Source organism: Cyrtonyx montezumae, unplaced genomic scaffold, assembly GCF_038088225.1.
Source record: "Cyrtonyx montezumae isolate F1298 unplaced genomic scaffold, pur_monq_1.0 scaffold_36, whole genome shotgun sequence".
NCBI lineage: Eukaryota > Metazoa > Chordata > Aves > Galliformes > Odontophoridae > Cyrtonyx > Cyrtonyx montezumae.
Window position 1 is genome coordinate 9,022,351 of NW_027072041.1, and position 20,756 is coordinate 9,043,106.

Genomic DNA, 20,756 nt, shown 5'->3' on the forward strand with positions numbered 1-20,756 from the left:
TTCTGTTTCCATTAACATTACAAGTGGATCAACAGTACAGAATAAGGTAATAGACAAGAGAAGACTACTTTTATTTTAAAATGCTTATTTAAATGGACGAGACTTTGTTTTTAAAAAGCAGTGGGGACAAGCATTCATTGATGCCCAGGAAGACAAGCTTCCCCTCCACCATGCAAGTACAAAATTTCCTGATAAACATTAATCACAATTCCAAGTGAATCTTGCTTTGTTCACCTAATTTAAGTCACACAACAGTCCCTTCTCTCTTAGAAATGTATCCCCCCAGCTACAGCACTTGAGGCTACTGAGAGTGAAGACAGTATTCTTCTATGATTTTGAATGGTGCTTTCACACAGGTTTTCAGCCTTCCACTGACAGAGGTACAGGGATTGTGCTTTGAGTGAAGGAGGCCGTGTTTACAGGAAGGACGCCAGCTAGCCAGAAGCCTATTCAGGATCTAGAGGTACTGTGCAGAAGTGCAGCCAACAATTTCCTTACCCTGAGGTTGGTCAACCACTGCCACAGTCTTCCTCGACAGGCTGTTGGTACCTCACATCTGTCAGTGTTCAAGAGACATTTGGACAATGCCCTCAATAATATGCTTTAGCTTTTTGTGAGCCCCAAAGTGGTCAGGCAGTTGCACTACTCTAATTCTAAAAGAATTCTCTGGCAATGTATGAACTACATTAAAGAACTGTGGGCTTTGTTCAGGACTTCAGGAGACTCAAGTTAAAATCATTCGCTCAACTTTAATACAACATTTCACTGTACATTTCATAGTGTTAAAATGTACAATTCTGCAATCAGAAATTCCTGATTAACTTCCCCTCAGCTAAATAACAGTTTACAGATTCAGATAGATAACGCTCACTCTACCCTGAATTCAAGTAAACATTTTGATGTCAAAGCATACCACGTTTTACAAAAGATAAAGCAAAAGAAGCAGCAATACAGAATTATCCCCAAGGTTTCCCACATCTGCCATTAGAAGAAATGCTCATACATCCTCCTCTCTACTGCTTAGAAGTATTTGCTTCCTCTGTTATTACTGACTGCAACAGTCTGGCACAGGAAAACCCGACTTAAATTGTGATAATACACAGTAGCAAATAACTCGGAGGGTATTTCTTCTTTCAAAATACTTCAAATCACACTTGGAAAGTCTGTCAGTAAACCATCTGAGACTTGAAGTTATAAGGTGTTTTAGTGGCAGCCATGGGTATTTTAGGCTTTCACAAATAAACTAGCTGCAGAAAATGCAGAGTACAGAGTATCAACAACATGATAATGGTGTGTGACACGGCGCTTCACATCAACTACTCTTTCACCTGTGGACAATGAGCAGATGTCTGGTAAATGCACAACCTGGTCTGCCTCCTTCAAAAGTCCAGCAGAGAAGACATTTTTCGACAGCTGAATCTGCTGTTCCATGAGGCAGGCATTTCCTTTCTCCTCTTCAGTGGAACACATCATTTCAGTAGAGGGAAGGGCAGAAGTAGCACACCATTGCAGAAGGCCTCTCACATCACAAGTTCAGGAGTCAGTCTGACTGATATCCATGTAAGCTAGTGGGACTTCTGATTTTGTGAACAGACATCCAGCAAGGCTTTCAGGAAACACTCCTGCTAATCTACTAAGAACATTCTATTCTAGGATCTATCTTTAACTCAAAAGCTAGGAATAAAACCAAGACAGCAATTCATTCCTGGTACACATCATGTAAGCTAAAAGTCTCATTTATGAGATCAAGGAAAATATATAATGCCGTGTTGTATCTGAGGACTACAATCACACTTTCTGAGTCTATCCACCTTACAGTAAAATGGTGTCAGAAATGGCACGAGGGCAGATTGCAGCATGGGAACACTTTTAATATTTATTTCCCATGTTTTCTCAAAGTTAGCTCCTCCCTCTTAAAACTAGGTTGGGATTTTCTCTACTGCACTGCTCAGGGGAGAATTCCATCTTTACTCTTTCCCATCTGCCACAAGTCCACATAATGTTACTGTAGTGCAACTGTACAAGTTAGCTGACTTCAAATTTACTACAGTACTTGTTAGCTGGTTTCTATTTTATAATCAGTAGGAAGAAAATCTCATTGCAGAGATCATGCTGCTTTAAAACAAGCCTCAAGAGAGAGAAATTTTTTACTCCTGAAATAGTACTAAAACTTCACGACAAACTACTTCATTTGAGCCTTTATCAAAGCCTGGAGAAGATAATCATTCCTAAATCACTTTGCTCTTGCTGTTTATAGGAAGAGCTGACGAAGATGCATCACGAATTTCCCTTGCTCACAACCTCTGTTGTGTTCCACTTTGGTCAAGCAGGTGGTTCTTCACATTTTTTGTTTAGAGTTTTGAACTAAAAAGGAAGAAAGAAAAAGGTAAATAAATCTCTTTAAGATTCAGGAGTGATAGGACTTCATCCAGAAAATGTTGAAAGGGCTGCTACTGCCGAATAGTAAAGCTGCACATACTCCCCCCCTCCACCATGCACTAAAAAGAAGCATTAGTAATGCTATGTAAAAACACATCATACTCAACAGTAGGGAAAGCTGCAGAACAAAGAGGAATTACCTATCTCTATCTGCTAAAGGATAACATTCAGAATATCGTCATCTACTTGATGTACTTTTCAGCATGGAGTGCTTCAAGTAAAATATTCTTTATTTATTTACCAGTTTCAGTGTCTGCAAGTGCTGCTTGCTTGTCTGTTTCTGATTCAGCTTCGTTCTCATCTAAATTGTAGTCAACATTCTTATTCTGATTCAATGCTTCACGTGCTTGTTGGTCTGGAAAAACATTACAGTTAATTTGTTTTATGCTGCTCAAGAAGGGTACTGCAAAAAAAAAATCTATGACCGAATTTATTTTGCTGTTTGAAGAATGAGTTGGATGAATTGCTGTTTAAATAGTGAGTTTTAATATTTTTTCTGTCAGAATGGAAAACCCTTGCTGTCTATGTTGTATAGGGAGCTAGATAACAATCATTATGGATTTGGAAATGTAACAAAATTCAGTTGGCATACAAGTGGACAAAAAAGCATCAGGCAATTTCAGAATACATTAAGTGACATTCTAAGAAAGAGTAAAACCTGAAGATTATACTGCAAACCTGACTATGATGTTGCTTTTAAATGCATTAGCACTTCCCCTGAAAGGTATCTCAGATTCTTCCCTTCTTGTTTTAGCTTGTCCACCAAGCTCTGAAGATGCATGAAATGAGTATTTTACTGATAGGTTCATAGGTTCATAAGGTTGGAAAGGACCTACAAGATCATCTAGTCCAACCATCCTCCTATCACTATCCCTACCCAACTACTAAATCAAATCCCTGATGTGCTAACTTGGGTCAAAAATGGTTTTCTATAAAATATTTTCTTCACTCTATCACCGTGCTGCTCCATACGGTTTCCTCTTGAGCAAATTTCACTACCTTAAAATCTTCTTAACACAGATTGTTCAGAAGTAAATTACTTCTGACTGCAAGAATTCTACCCTTATTTTTTTCAGTTAGCCAGAGGAACCATAACGACCCATTAAGAGAAAGAGTCTGGTTCTGGTTCTCAAGGGAAAGGAAAGGCCAAATTTAAACGTCAGCTGATTAGAACAAAGCTTGAAAAATTTTAGCATTATGTTGTACACATTTAGAACACAAAAATACTTTACAGTAATAGACCTAAAGGTCTCAAGCTTTTAAAAGAAGCTTTAAATGCTTCTTTTAAAAGAAGAGAATGCTCTGAGAATGTAGGAGAATCCACTTCTGCTTCCTTGCAGACAAAGGAATTCACAACATAAAGTACATTATTTTTGTTGAACAATCAAGCCTGAAGAATGTTGTGCTGTTCCTGCATCCAGAGAACTCTAACCTTCCACAGGCTGCACTGTGCTTTCTTTTGCACTAGTTGTTGGGTGATTTTGCTTTCTGGCTTTTCTCTACCTCAGTTAAAACAGTTGACTTGTAGTCACATCTCACTGGAGATCTCACTGTCTGCTCTGTTAAATATCTTTTTGGTGCAGTTGGAAAAGTGTTACTTTAGCAATGCAAATGAGACATATTATTTATCCTTGCCAAATTATCTACTATACTAATATAATATCATGATACATTACATGAATGCATTTACTGGATTAAAAAACTACTACTTGTTTTCTGCCTGTGCTATCGATTCTGCTTAGAATTACTGCATGAGGAAGGATGAGAAACTGCCCCACCTGAACAGCTGATATTTGAGTTAATTGGCAGAAGACAGGAGACACAGGCTGGAATGAGTACAGGAAAAGCAAGGAACTGATCCTTCATAATGCTGCTGCAAGCTCCTACTGCATCAGAAAATACTTCGTTCTGCAGAGAAGTTGCTGATAACCAAATTTTAGGAGCTCCACTCTGCATGCATGAATTAAAGCCCACCTAAGACGGAGTTCTTCAAGACAGCCAGAAGGATGTCTGGTCCACATTCTGGTCAGGCTGGGACATGACATCAGTATTCAGCACAGTGCAGACATGTGGTCACACATGGTAGAAGGAAAAACTGGCACCTTAGCTGACAACTCCCAGTTTGCAGTTTTGCAGCCTCACTATAATGAACTTCAGATACCTGAAGTCTCAAGGAAAGGTTTACTCATGCCAACATATTTTGAAACGGGTAGCTATAAACAGACTACCTGTGAAATATTTTGTATCTGTAAAGGATGCACCATAATTTGTATGGACAATATGGTGCATCCTTTCCAAACATGTCATATTCTCAGTAAGTCTCAACACTGAAACGTTTCTGAGACTAAAGTTCCCAAATGCCTTGTGCAGACACTAGGGAGAAGGAGAGAACAGCTAGAACAGTGACGCAGAGGACTCCAGCCTGGCAGCTTCATGTTGTACAAACAGGAGCTTCCATCTTCACCCACTGACTGTAAAGGAATGCTGAGGATTGATGTGTAGCCTCTCACACTAACACTTACAAAGTCTTATACTAAGTCTGGCCAACTTCCACCCACCATTTTGGAGATCATACCCCATTGTGCATTTTTATTCCCTTTCTTGCAACGTGAAAGGTGTTACCAACCAGCCTGTCCAGGAGGAGAGTCACTCTGCTTAGCATCATAATTGAGGAGCTGCTCTCTCTCCACCTCCTCCTCAGCAATCTGTTCTGCAGCTGGCTGTGGTGCCTCTTGCTTAGCTATATTTCTTCCATCTTCAGCCGGACTCAGTTCTTTCTCTGACTTGGGGGGCACCTCCTTATGACCTGTGCCAGCCACGGCCAAACCCTGTGGGTGCTTCAGTTCAGCAGAGAGCTTCTCCTCCTCTGCTCTGGAGTCCTCTTTTCTGATGGCAGTGAGGCCATTTACTCCTTCTGTGAATTACATCAATGATTCAAAATTCAAACAAAACAAAACAAAAAAGTCTTCCAGTGGCAGCACAAGTTAAAAACCTTGAATAAACGTTGCCTTGTTTTTCACATGCAATTCTTACATTCCTTTCAATCACTTCAGATTCAAAGAGAAAGACAGAAGACAGCCCATGCTTTTCAAACCAAGGAAAGCTGAAGGATAAAACCTGTGAAGTCCAGTATCCACTGTCAACAGATTCATGCTGCTACATACTTAAATGTTTGTATGTGGAGTTAAAAAAGAAACAAATCTAAAAAAAAAAGTTTGTCAGGTGAAATAGAGCAGTGTGTTCTATTAGAACTTCCACTGTGCTATGTTAGTATCAGGTTAAGCATCTAAGTAAGCATCATGTAAGCACCATGAGTGCTATGCTTTACCATTACCAACGTAACAGATTAAGTGTTCAAAAGTAGCTCAGGATGCAGTGGATACATGGGTGGATTTTTGAGTAAATAAAGGCTGTTCTCACTTTCAGGTATGGAGAGAAAGCAGAGGTGGGCTGCTGCTTTTGGTACACATTACCACGTCATGTATCTGTATTTTTAGCTGAAAAATGCCAGGATAAAGCTTACCTGAATAAACTAAACACAGCTGTTGCAGTGAATTGCTAATTACCCCTAAGACTGTTATTTAAGATAGCACAAAAGAGTCATTTAATAGGAAGTTGGATTTCTAACATGCACAGTACTCTGTGAGACTAGCACACTGGGACACCCATTCAAGTCAGCATCCTGTGAGAGATGAATGCCAAAAGCAACCATGGATTACCTGATCTGATCTCTAATTTCCCTTGCTGTCCTATTGCTCACTGACAACACACAAAAAGCACAGGAGTGCATTTGCCTAAAGCCAAACTTTCATTATTTGGCAGGGAGGGGAAGCAGGCTAGATGTAACGAACGCACTAAACAAGCAAATCAAAAACATACTTAAAAACTTTTGCATGCAAATGCAAAATATTCTCTCAACAGTAAATGAGTGATATGACTACAGAACTACCAATATTTTTATTTTGCTTTAGAAACAACACATCAATTTAAATATAGCTGAACTAACAGAAATGGCAGTAACAAAAACACTTGCATAAATTACCTATTACACCTCTCTGCAGCTAAAGGTCAATTTACTATAATTCAGTCCACTGCTGTCATTTTTTTCCTTCCCATATACAAAAATATTTTTAGTGTTCAGTTAATTTGCAAACTTTCCTACTCAAGTTGCTAAAATATCACTCATTTTATCTCACCATTGGGCTGCAGCACATCTGTCCTTTTTACTGTAGGCACTGCTTTTGGCACGTCTTCATTGGTTCTCTGCTGTTCCAAGTCAGTCTGCTTGAACTCAGGTTGTCTTGGGGCTGGCAGCTGTCCATCAGCCTGTAAAGTAAATGCACACAGACACACATTGGTCTGAACACCCAGTCCTGGATTTGGAAGCTGAAGTCCGGTCGGAATTCAGGGTAGGAAAAGAAATCTAAACACACTCAAATAATTGAACTGAAATTTTTACTGGTGATGGAAGTACCATACAATTCTCAATAGGCAGCAATGTTTCTATGTAAAAGCACATAATATGTAACAAGCATCTAACACCCTTTCTTCTGTCTAATTGCAGCTGAGACTACTGCTCTTGGTTAGAGTTTCCTGTTATTCTGCTTGGGTCACAGAACTGTAGCACCACACATTCCTCCACTGTAGTCCTGCTACCACATCAGGGCAGAATCAGCTAATCAACACTGTGCAGAACTGGACTAAAACTATGTTGAATATAAAACCTTTTTAGAGAACCTCTTAAAACCTTTTTAAAGAAGGGAAACAAAAACCAAAACAAACCCATAAAAAACTGGACCAAATTATTAGGTAGACCTAACTTAAGGATGAAGTACTGAATACTGGTACTTGACTGGACTCAGACTCTGACCTGTAAGATCTGATGAAAGACAAATAACTAAGTTGTCATAGAATCATAATCTACCAACTTGAAGATATTAAACAGTTAAACAGTTACAATTCCCTATGCAGTCTTTACTCACATTAGCATGTAATAGCTACGTTAATTCAGTTCACGTAAGAAAGGAACATGAGATGTGCCTGGAGCCCATGTTGCACTATAACAGCACAGGAAAAAAAAAACAACAAACAGACTGTAATTAACCAGTTTGATCAAAGTATGTGTGCCCAGCTCAATTAACTTTTTGAGCATGTGGCCAGGCTGCAAGAGGACAAAAAGCTGGATGCAAGCCAGTGGTGTACACGTGAAGCCCAACAGTATTCTGGGCTGTACCAAAAGAGAGGTGACCAACAAAAAGGGAGAGGCAGGGGACTGTCTCACTCTGCTCTGCCCTTGAGAGGCCTCACGTGGACTACTACATTCAGGCCTGGGGCCTCCAGCACAAGAAAGATGTGGAACTGTAGGAAAGGGTCCAGAGGAGGGGCATTAAGATGATCAGAGGGCTGGAGCACCTCTCCTGTGATGAAAAGTTGAGGGAACTGGGCTTGTTTAGCTCGAAGAAGAGAAGGCTCCAGTGGGACCTCATTACAATCTTCCAGTACTTGAAAGGAGCTTACAAGAAGGAAGGAGACCAACGTTTTTAAACAGTCTCACAGTGGGAAGACAAAGGAGAATGGCTTTAAACTAAAAAAGGGGAGATTTAGGTGAGATGTTAGAAAGAAATTCTTTACTCTGAGGGCAGTGAGACCCAGGCCCAGGTTACACAGAGAAGCTGTGGATGTACCACTCCTGGAGGTGTTTGAGGCCAGGATGGATAGGATCCTGGAAACCCTTCTCTGGTGGGTGGCAGTCCTGATATGGTGAGTGTTTGTGGCAGTAGGAATTTGAACTTGGTCATCTTTAAGGCCATTTTGTGATTCTACGATGACTCTATGTATTCATCTTTTCAAAGATGTAGAGAGAAAAGTGTACGGACAGACATTTTTTTAATCACTAGCACTACACAAATGAGTAAGAAACTTCATAGCACAGAAAGTCATAGAGTCCACAAAAATGTTCCTGCTCCAACTGCTGGTAAACTGTAATTGCCTACTGTTCTAAGCAGGTCAGTAAATTACTAGGTTGCCAAATCTTCAGTGTGGTCATTTGGCAAAATGTCTGCAGAAATAAGTGATTAAATAGCCACAAAACTGAAGTTGAAAAGGATGCGTAGGTCACTGAGTACTTCGCAATTATGAAATTATTTAAGCTCAGTTAAGGCCAGGCAGAACTGAAGACCTTGGGTCAGCACCACTGAGTCCAACATCAACAATAAATAATTTAACACATCAGATTGCGAAGCAATTACTCCCACAGAAGACTTGGTAAAGACATTGCAATAAGGGTATTCAGAAGAAGTCTTTCTTTCTTCAGTAATTAAAACATAAAGATATTATATTTAAATATTCCTCTTTTTTTATATGTAAAAAAGTGTCTCTGCAGTACAAATCACCAGAGACTACTTTCCAGTTTATGCTGGGGCACACATACTTCTGTAAAAATATCTAGACTGAAAGGAATGGCAAGAATTCAGCTCTTAATTAGACATGCAATAAGCTTTAAGCATGTATTATCTTAAATGTTCAACTCAGTAACTTCTAGTGATGATATTATATAAAACAGTGTGTACACTACAAGTTGAAGCAGTTGGTCTTCTGTCTGAAAAGGTAACTGATACATGCCAAAGAGAAGTTAATACACACATTTTATATTCTCAGCCTGGGAGTATGCATCAGTACTCAAAAGACAGAACTGTAAGAATACCTGTGTATTTATTAACTAAGCAACAACCCATTTTCTTTCCCTGATTTATTTTAACACCGACCTTGCTGTTACATAAGCATGTACATTTCAGAAACTCAGCATGAAAAAAAGAAATCACAGTAGCTGAGCCACTATGATCTGTAAAAAGTGTAATTATTCCAGCTGAAAACATACACGGTGATAACTCAGCCTTTGCACATGCAAAAGTTGGGCACAGAACTGAGAAAGTTACAACTTGACGTAAGAAATACTGTCATAAATGTTGGAAACACAAGGGATAAAAGACTAGCATCTACTTTCTCTAATACTTCATTCTGGTAGCTCTCTCATACATCACAAGGCAGATACTACCAAGACAGCTTTGTCTTTGCAGTGAGTTGGCCATTCAAATAGGCTCAGTTGCAACTGTGTTAAAATTTCTGTCAGAGGTGCTTATGGTCTTGAAGAAAGAGCACATTACATTAAATTATGATATGTATAATATATTAATTGCCTCTTTATCTGGAGGTTTCACTGCCTGTTTTCAGTGCCATCCATAGCAAGCTTAACTACTCAAGAGCTGTTCCAGATCTAATCCTACTTTTAATTTACGTGCCAAGTCAACACAATTGTATTTAATTTCTTTTTCTCAGCATTCCACAGCTCAGGAAGAAAGAGTGGGTAGACACAGCCACCCCTTTGGCAAGCCCATGCTATCCCACTGAGACTGTTTGTGTTACATACAGCAACACCTTCTGCGGCAGTTTGATGCCAAAACCCCAAAACTCTCATTTCTGATATAAAAGGCTGAAATCTGTATTCCTGTGGAAACTCACGGTACTGTGATAAAATGCTGAGCCACAAAGTCCCATCTGTGGACTACAGTACCATACTTGAGGCTTGCTGCTTCCCTGAAGTGATTGACAATAAATTTATGCTCATCTTTACACATACAACTTCAACTCATGAAGCAATGAAACCCTTCAGCAAAGACAAAAGGAGCTGTGCACCAAAGCTCAGCAGCACAAACATTCTTGAAATGGCTTCTCACCACTCTTATTCTCACCTCTTCAATTTCGCTTGTCTCAGAGGACAGTAATTTGGAGAGCAATAAAGACCTCTCCAGGATCTCCACCTGGTTCAGTCCCCAGATTCGCTCAATTTCACATAGGTCAGAAGCATTCAACAGATGCAAATGAAAGTATTCAAAAATGTAATGAGATACAATAATGTCAGCTGCAAATAGCAGAAAGAATGAGAACCTCTTAAGAATGACAGGAAAAAAGATTTACAATAAACTCCTCCTATCATACCTGGGCACTTCTTTTAGAATCTTCTGAGAAGTCTTTATTTTCTTTGACTTGTGGTACATCACTGCCTTTTTTTGAGATCTCGTTTATCCTTTCTTCACATTGTTCTTTCAATTCCTTCATTTGGTTGATGCACTGTGACCTGGAGAAAATATGAACAAGTGAGTAATCGTGAACTTCAATCCACATTCATAACTCTCTTCTAAAATTTCGTTTTGTAAAAGCTCACTAAGAAAGTGTAGCTCCTCAACTGAGATAACTGCTTTTGTGGATTACCAGGCAGGAGGCAGAATATGGTGCATCAGCCTTAAGACTGATGGAAGTCAGATGAGCTGACTGCTTAATCCCTGTTCTGTCCTGCTGGCACCCAGATTGACCCTGACAAACCCATCCAAGCAGCATGATTTCATCACCAAAACTTCATCTCTTCACCCTGTGCATGCTGTGATCCTGGAGCTGTTTTCTACAGATCTGATCTTCTTCAGATAAATGAGATGTACTTGAAAATATAACATGGACAACAAGCCTGAGTTTTCAGATGTTAGATTTACTACAATAATTCTGTATTACTTTTCCACACCCATTTATCCATGTAGTGCTTCAAGGATTACCACTCATGCAGAGCATGACTGCCCAGCACACAGCATTCACTTACGGATTCACTTACTCTTGATGACCTCAGCCTTCAAGGAAAACACTGGAAAACACACATTCTTATCTAGCTAGCAAACAAGGTCAACAAATGTCCAAGAGTCCCGACTATGTTATGATCCATCTGTGTCACAGATGTAGTGTACTTTGAGGGGTAAAACACCTTGGTTGACATGTAAGCATAATGCAGTTTAATAAAAGGTTGGTATAAACTTATATCTTCATATTCCTTTTATTTTAAAAGTTCTAAATTATTAAAACTCCACCTATACAACCCATCTGTTTCATCTCTACTAAAAGAGTAACATCTTAAAAAAAATAACTACGTAATCAACTGACAGTCAGTAAGCATCCCAAATGCTGTAACACAAATCCTGAATTATTAAGCAGTTGGGAAAGAAGGGAGGAAAAAAATGGTATTTCACATTTTCAAGTTTGGCCTGAAAATACAGGTTCTTTGACTGCCACGTTGAGCTTTTGGTTGAAACTCCTACTAAATCTAACCAAAATTTGAATGGTGGAAAAAATACATATCACAATCATATGCCTGATGGAAATCTGAATGAGTACACACAGACAGCTGTTGGTTTTCTGTATCTATGCACAAAGGGGGAGAAGACAAGTTGAGGTACAAGAACATTACTAACAGAAACAAACTGATAAATTCAAATAGCAGAAATATGTGTTAGCATGCAGATACTGAGAGATACTTCTGCTCATTAACCTGTGTATTGCAATTCAGTGGAAAATTTCAACACAAAAAACATATGATTAAGTATGAAATACACTACAGAACCATAACTCTACCAGAAGCTCCCTGTTTGACCTCCAGCAACTCCATGAGGTACAGCTTCTCAAGAGCATTTCTGTATTTTAGTTCTTAAACTTCTTCAGTGTTTAGGTTCCTCATGATCCAGTTTCCCCCAGCTCTGAAATGAGAATACCCTTCTCCTGCACTGGAAGGAACATCCAGAGGTGTGGAAGAAGTCTATGGATACTGAGATGCTGGTCATTGCAAGGTGTATGCTTTTCTCCAAGATCAACTCTGAGCAATTTCAGAAGATGTGTCCAGTGTCACTTCCACCTTAAAACAGTACATCTACTGATAGTACTACAGCTGTCAAAAGAATTCTCAGGGTTAGTGACTTACAACTCCAGAAGCCATCATTTAGAAAGAACGTACTTACAGGTCATATGAGAACTTTCTCTGAAGGTTAGTCTGGTTCTTCTGAAACCGGTAAACATCCAGCTGCAGCTTTCCATACTCTGTCTGTAACTCTTTCAAGTGTTCTGATCATAACAAGATTAAAATATACGTTAAAATATACACAAATATTTTCCTAGATATATTACAACACGTATATCAGATGACAAACCTGACTGTAAGATCTACCTTCAGGCCTAGAAGAGACTTATCAAAATGTAGTATGAAATAGCATTCATATTAATTAGCTATCAGAGAACATGTTTACAATTCTTTCCCAAGTAAAGACACAGTTTACCAATACATTCCTCAGGAATCTATGACTTGGAATTCTCTATTTTGTTTTATTAATGTCAGAAGCATCATTGACATGCTATAGCATTATAAATACCTCCAGACAGAAAGCTTTCTGTGAAGACATCAGAAGAACTGATGCAATGTATTTGCTTGTTTATAGAACTCAAGATTTGTTTCCTAGACTACTGGGGCATGCATTGTTAGCAACACTTTTGGAACACCAACATGAATTGAAATGAGTTAGACTAAGTTTTCTTGCTTAATACAACTTTGCTAATTCTCTTGTTGCAAAAATGCATGACCTAATCACCTCACAGAGGAATGCAAGCATATGTGATAAAAGTGGAATTAAAACTACCTTCTCAATGAATTGTTCGAATACTTTTAATTTGCATCGTTTTTATACCATTAGCAGATAAGAGTCAGGAGCCTACATCAAGACCATACAGACAATTCCCTCTGGCACTGATGCATATCCAAACTGACAGTTTACTGAACCGAAACTGAGTAGATGCAGAACTGAAATCACACCAGCTCCTGCACATTTCCCACAGTTTGGAGAAAGGCAGTGTTCTCAAAAGACACTGAAAAAGCACAAGTCTTAAAAACAGAGGATTTAAAGAAAATAAAATAAGAGCAATACAGAGAGGTATTATATCCTACCTTGTAGACTCTGGATCAATCGTTCATTTGTTGTGATGTTATTTATCAGCACAGCCTGGAAGAAGCAAAACAGAAAACAATGCTTTAATTGCAAAGGGCCTGAGTTACCATTGACGTTATAAATAAAACCAAAGCACTTGTAATAGGAATTTTAATTTGCAAAGTGCTGGGTTACAGCTGAAAATAAAAACTTTATGAGCTATTCTAGAGATTAAAACTAACAAAGAGTTATTTTAACAGAGATTTCCTAGGATACACAGGATAAAACTAGATATCACTACATTTAAACAAAAGCAGGAGGAATATAAAGAGCCCATTACTAATATTGCTTGCTGCTTTATCCTGATCTAATCTCATTATTACAGTGATGGCCAGATTCACTGTGTTCACCCCTTGAAGGAAAACAGTGCAGGACATCTCACCACTAGCTCCTGATCACCAGCACCAGGAATGCAAGGATGAGCCAGAAAGCATTAGCCATGGAAAGAGAATAAGCAAACTCTAAAAGCAGCAAGAAGCCCCTGCCTTGTGTCACGTTTCTCATCAGCCAGACCCTTGTTTTGGTAAGAAAGCCCTGAGTAATAATTCTCCGTTCTCTCATATTGCATACACTCTCAGTCTAAAAAAGCAGTCAATATATGACTATGATTTGTCCACTCTTTCCCTATCTCATTCTCTACCAAGTTATAAGTACAAGTGCCCCAAAGCACCTGAGTATTAGCAGAAATAAAGTACACCTAAATGAAAATATTTCCTCTGAGCCAAATGTCAACATAATTCAGACTAATCTTTAACACTCAAAGCCTGGCACAGGAGTCTTCCTAAAGATGACATCCAGTCAGGAACATCTTTCTTACACTTCACTACAGTTTTCTAGTTATCCAACTTTCGTTCTCTCAGGAAACATGTGCACTCCACAGTGGTCTGAGGTCAGGATACATCAAGCTGACTTCCCAATGCTACAACTCAAGTAGTGATGCATACTCGTACTCCTATTGCTTTAAAGACAAAGCAATACTTGCATTCATTCACTTGCATTCATTCTGTCTTCCCATGTCATGCTGAGACACTGACAGCACCTATTTTCTTGGAGACTACAGTATTAAGTACCAGTTAATGAAAAGGGAAGTGTTAATCAGTCCAAGTGTACACAGAGCAGAGGGGTGGATTTGTCTTTTGTCTACCTTTTATAAGTGCTCCTTCATGCCTTAATGAAGAGACAGTCTTTTTTAACCCAGTAAAAGAAATATTCCTACACCATTCCATACAGACTGACAATCCACGAATGCTGTTGTGAAATATCAAGAGCAAAGGTCTTGTTTCTTTTCAATGAATGATCAAAGAGTAACAACATGAAAAACTACATACTTAGGATCAATCAACTCCTCTTCCTCTTCTTTCTCAAAGAACAGGGTAAAAAAAGTTCTGGGTCTGTTTTCACTGTTTTATTGTAGAAATGAAGTTTATGCTTCTGTGGAAATGTGAAGAGTTGCTACTGCCTGCTCAGTCCAAGGAGGCTACTCCATGATCATCACCTTCAGGATTTCCCGCATTGGGATTAGTCAACCATGGCCATTACCAGAAATTATCAATGGAATAGAAGAAAATGTACTACAGTTTGATACAGCAATTTTATGTTCACTCATATTTCTGTTATTTGTTTGCTGTTCTTTAATGAACCACTCGCCCCCAACACTAAATTACTTATTTCAGCTGTGAAGCAGACAAATGCTGGACATTTAGCACCTTAGGACTCTGATTAGCTGACATGCAGGAAAGTGAAAAACGTCTCCTTAAAATATAGAAGAAAAAAAAAATAGTACAGATCTTAATCTTTTGAACATTAATCAAATTGAATGAAACTTCCTTTTGACACCTACCTCCCAGAATTTAAGGGTAAGCATCCAGAAAGGAATCATGAAAGTCCAGCCACCTGTTTGACGTGAGCAGGAAATGCTGTTCAGTAATTCACAGGGCAGCATTCCAACTGCCAGCTCCCTGCCTAACTGCATCAATAGCTTCAGGCTTTCCATTCTTCCTCCTGCCATGCAAACATTAACTCATCTTTGCTCACACCTGGGAATTAGGCGGGTATTATGTTATTATATTTTTTCAAACTGCGCGGAAGCAGTCAGCAAACAAAAGCTGAAATTCACACCTAGTACATTTTAAATCCTGTTCAGAAACAACAATATCTATAATCCCTGACAGTGTTTGTTCAGTTTTGGTGAATTCAGTATCTCATCATATCAAAACAATTTCTGAGAGCATGGGAGTAACTCTGTACATAGAGCTGGCCTGTTGTACTTGCAACACACCTTGTACAGAAGTTCTTGTCACCATCAGGTAGGAACACTCTGTCTCCTGATTGGGGTCACAGCATGGTGGGCAGCATGTTTTCAGAAACCAAACCAAAAGCCACACCAGCATCAGCAGTGATAAAAAAAAAAAAAGATCTTGCTTCAGCAGACAGCAAATATTTTAATGGGAAGTGACAGAGATATGTATCATTTACCAAAGAAAATGTACATAAGTCATATTCCACTTAAGTAGCACAGATATTAAAGGCACTGGCTTTAAAAAAAATACACAGAAATGCCTGCTGGGTGGCACTGAGAAAATCATCCCAAAGCATGTGTATTTTGAGCATATATTCTGAGCTACATACATGCATTAAATCACATCAACGCCTTACACACAGCAGCCTCCTCAATCATCCTCTTGGGAGGAACTACTAGACCAGCTCCTTCACCACAGCTGTATATAGCTTTTGATACCACCATAAAACCAGCCAGACCCAGCACACTGTCCTGATGTGTGTTTTTCAACATTAACCAAGCATAGCATACCTAATAATGAGAGTCTGTGACAGAAAAAGGAATAGCAGGCCAAAGCAGGGAACAAGAGTAAACATTCGTTTCAGAGCTAATGCCAGTAGAAAGGAGTTTTGCATTCATGAGGCATAAGCAGGTGGACTGGAGACAACACTCCCCTTGAGGCTACAGGACTTCTGGGACCATTGCAATGTTTAATTACATTCCCAACACCTGGAGTTCTAGTACAAACAGGAATTCAGAGCTGTTGGGTGCAACGCTGTTTGCTTTAAAACAAGCACACATAGACAGCTCCTCATTTCCACAGCAGGCTTTTTTCTCTCTCCCTCTGGCCACTGCCACTCCTCCTAAGCAAAGCCTGCACTCCACACGCCAGCAGGTGTTCTGTCTCAGAAGGCTGAGCTGGGAGCTGAGACCTTCCTAGAGGAGCTATGAGAGCAGCTGTGAACAGTGGTAAAAGACACCGAGCAACAGTGCCAGGCACCTCACTTCCAGCAAAAAAGCTTGCTGACCCTCCTTGAAAAAGCAAGATGTGTGCTTGGGAAGAATTACAGAAATGCAAATGGCAGAAGTACATTCTAAGAATTAAACATGAAACAGATTACAAGTATTGCTCTGCTGCTCCACACTTCAAAAAACTATCGTGGGTGTGCACAATCCAGAAGCTATGAGTTCTGAATAACAACCGTGTAGGATATTGTTTCACTTTAGAAAATTGTTTATGGATTAGAAACAGCCCCTCTGCACTCCAGATTTCTGAGAGTTACTGTTACTGAGAGTTCCTGTACGGTCTCTTGACCTCTTCAAGTCTGGCTTTTCAAATTCCGCACAGAAGCACTGCCTAAATCTACATGAATCCTCAGGAACTCAAACACATTTTTCAAAGGCAGTCTGCTGACAGGAAGCGTTTTATACATACTCAGACATGAGAGAAACACTATTTCTTCTCCGAAGAAGTAGTGAAGCATTGGAAGAGGTGGAGTCACCGTCCCATAGGTGTTCAAGAACCACGTGGATGTGGCACTGTGGGACGTGGTTAGTGGGCATGGTGGGGATGGGTTGGTGGTTGGATGAGATGGCCTCAAAAGTCTTTTTCAACTTTAATGATTCTACAGTCCTACAATTATGAAAGCAATTACCCAGGATTACATTGAAACCTCCTCCCTTCTGTGCCCTTGTCCTTAAAGTAGCACAGAGACAACTTGAAAAGAAGGAAGATATAACTCACAGTGATTGTCACACATTGTCTCTGAGAATTACTTTAACCTGGAGCGTATATTACTGGTGAGTTAGTCTGGTACAAAACTAAATGAGTAGCATAATTACCATATTATCAGCACTATGACCATATTCCTACCCATATTATAGTCAAAGTAATAAGATGCAGTGGCTAGAAATGAAGTGAAATTAAGATGAGGCTCAAATCTTATCAAAAGTAACTCTCAAATTAGAAGTACTCTATATCCAGAGGCTCTGTAACTCCTGCCAAGAAACAGGAAGCTTTCTGATGGACCATTCACTTCTACAAATCAGCTAATGGCCTTTTCATTTTTCTTATTTCTGGACAACAATGAAAATTAAACAAAATCCTGTTTATCATGTAAAGATCTGTTTAGTCACATTTAGACAGTCTGTGTTAACTTGGAAAGAGAGCTGAGACACTCAGAGTTTGGATTTGCATTCATCCCTCCTGGACTTGGTAAACAATCCCTGCTAATCTCCAGAAAGGAGGAATGTAAAGTTCATCTCAAGAAATGAATTTTGTATAAGCAGAAAGGTTGAATTTATCATTTGCTTCCCAGGAATCCCAGACTCCACAGGAATCTCCTGAGCTAAAATCCAAGAATAGGTGTTTGTGCATGTACACTCAATCACATGTGAATTCAGAACACAGACATTTATACATAGATATATACAGACAAACACAGCAAAAGCTCAGAAACAGCCTTTTCCTGTATTCCACATCCCATTATCATAGAGCCTCTGATCCTGGATTGCTCCTTCAGATTAAGGTGTTTAGTGAGAAAAACTAAGCTCTCCAACACGATGGCCATATCAGGAGCTTTTGTAATTCAGAGTGGATGAATCCATGCCAACTCGCTTGATGGCGTTATTTTTACAAATAGTTTTCCAGTAAAACACCTCTCCATACTCTTGAATTGCAGACCTGGGAAGCAAACATCTGTGTGAGAAGTCTGTTCATGTGTCACAACAAGAGCAAGTGCACAGACACACACAGGCTCATTTCAGTCTTCAGCCTCCTAAGTCTTGCTCTTTTCAAGTCACAAGAACCTGAAGAGGAAATGAGTCCATTGCGTCACTTATACCTAATGTTTCCTACAGCCTCAGCTCCCAGGTTTCCAATAGCAAATTTCATTGACTATTCCATTACTGAACACCACTTGCATTTTAGGATGATGGAAGAGAATGCACTTAAGAGATTAAGATCAGTCCCACTCCCACCTTGCCCTGCATCCTGTCTTTCAACAGCAGCTGTCAAAAGAACATAAATGAACCACAAAGCACAGTGTTTTCCAGCAGCAACTATTTCTGGCTCAGGAGCACTTGGAACCAGAGAACATCTTATCAGGCAGAGGGCAGGTGCCTCTCCAAGCTGCTCAATTGATTGTGACCATCACTGACGCAATGTAATCGGGCACTGCAGATGTAATACTTTGCAGTCTGAGGAGCAGCTCCACCCACTCAGGACGGCTGTTTTCAAAGCCATTTTGCAATTTTTACACGATCATTCAGCACTCTTATAACAGTATCATATCACATCGCTGCAAAACTGCTCTGACAGTAAGTTTACAGACACTTCCAGTTCTAGGTGTGAATACACTAATTAGTCTCTCTCATCTTTGTAATGACTCTTTCGGACAGAAGTTCCAAGAGACACCAAAGGCAACATTTTTTCAGAAGCCTCTCTAAGCCTTCCCCAAAATAACATATTAATTTCAGATCACATAGCAAGACTGATCTTTTTTTAATATTTCCATGACTTTTCCTGGCAAAAAATGCAAGATTTGGTGGATGATCGTTTCTCTAAACTCAAAGGAAGAAAGCAACTCTACCACAAGAAAGAATGACTGTGTGGTGGCAGTTCCAACTGACTAGTACCATGGCAATTTAAAGGAAAAAGTGTGTGCTGCACTTGGCAAAAGGGAGCATTTTTCCATCCAGGGTGCCACTCCTTACCACTCTTGGGTGAGTTCTTGTTATTAGCTCTTGATATTTTCCCATCATGCTAGTCTACCAACTTACTGACAATTCCAGTGACATCTATAAATTCTTTTACCTTGGTAAAGGAAATTCTGTGACTGAAAAAGAAGCAGAAAGCATTTGCCTTTTGAAGATTTCTTTTTCTTTTTTCCCCTCATAAATGTGCTCTGCTACTTGCAGGACAGATGAGGAACGCAAAAGCATGCCAAGACAGAATGAAGGGTTTCACCAAGCACCACTGAACCACAAATTAAACTCTGAGATTCAAACAATGGTACTTTCACAGAGGATGGTAAAACTGAACAATTCCCGGAACATACAGTAGCAATGCCTGCTACTAGAAGGTAGAAGTGACAACAGGTCTGAAAATCAAGAAATGATTAAGAAGACTGAGAAATGACAAAACTGAGGTGGGGGTCTGTGTAAAACAAAGTGAATGTGTACAGCTGTCTTTGAAAAATGGCAGTAAGCAGGTTGAGAGCTTATGTGTGACAGTTAGAGGTCAAGACAACAAAGGAAACCTCATGGTTGGTTTTAATGGTTTTTAATCACATGCCATCTGATCAGGAGGAGAACATCAATGAATTACTTTCCTCAGCTACAGGAAACACCATGATCACAGGCTCTGTTCTGTTGGGGGATGTCAACCGCCTTGATATCTGCTGGAAAAGAAGCTCAACAACCAGTCCAGGCAACTTAGACGACAGTTTTCTTAATCCAGATTACAGATATTGCAACCAGAGGAGGAGCTTCACTGGGCCCATTGTTCACCAACATAGATAGATTCATTTTTAGAGGTTTAAGATAAAAAACATAAAATCACCTAGGTTGGAAAACACCTCCAGGATCACCAGTACAATCATCCACCTACCACCAGTACTTCCCTACTAAACCATGCCCCTTAGTACAACATCTAGGTGTTTCTTCAGCACCTTCAGGGATGGTGTCTCAACCACCTTCCTGGGGAGCTCATTCCAGCACCTGACTGCTCTTCCAGAGAATAAATGTTTCCTGATATCCAACCTGAACCTCTCCTGGCATTAGGTGGCAGCCTGAATTGTAGTGATTATGCCCTGACAGAATTCATGATTACAAAGGATACAGGCTGAGCAAAGAGCAAAGCGAAAACCTTTGGAAAAGCAAACTTTTACCTGCTTAAGGAACTTCTGAATGTAAACCCTTGGGAAACTGTCACCATGTCACTGGAGCAGAATAGTGTTGGCAGCTCTTCAAGTATACATTTCATCAAGCACAAGAGCTCTTGATGTCCAAGTGCAAGAAATCAGGCAAAGAAGACATGAGATCAGCATGGCTGTTTAAACACATCATAGCTGAACTGAAGAGCAAGAAGGAAATGCATGGGCAGTGGAAACAGTGCTGTCTGAGCATGTAGGGATGGGATCAGGAACATCAGTGCGCAGCTGAACCAAATCTGCTCTGGGATGTGAAAAAAA

General features: G+C 39.7%; 1 protein-coding gene across 1 annotated transcript in view; it reads right to left on the reverse strand.

Moving 5' to 3' along the window:
• Window positions 1-1,063: 1,063 nt before the first annotated feature.
• Window positions 1,064-20,756, reverse strand: part of GOLM1 (golgi membrane protein 1) — a 29,606-nt gene continuing 9,913 nt past the window's right edge. Inside the window, exons 5-11 of the mRNA XM_065745656.1 lie at window positions 13,247-13,301; window positions 12,270-12,372; window positions 10,435-10,573; window positions 6,636-6,765; window positions 5,066-5,353; window positions 2,681-2,794; window positions 1,064-2,364 (exon numbers count right to left, since the gene is read on the reverse strand). Of these exons, the coding sequence (XP_065601728.1) occupies window positions 2,339-2,364; window positions 2,681-2,794; window positions 5,066-5,353; window positions 6,636-6,765; window positions 10,435-10,573; window positions 12,270-12,372; window positions 13,247-13,301 (855 nt within the window). The 3' untranslated portion in view covers window positions 1,064-2,338. The remainder of the gene's footprint in view (window positions 2,365-2,680; window positions 2,795-5,065; window positions 5,354-6,635; window positions 6,766-10,434; window positions 10,574-12,269; window positions 12,373-13,246; window positions 13,302-20,756) is intronic.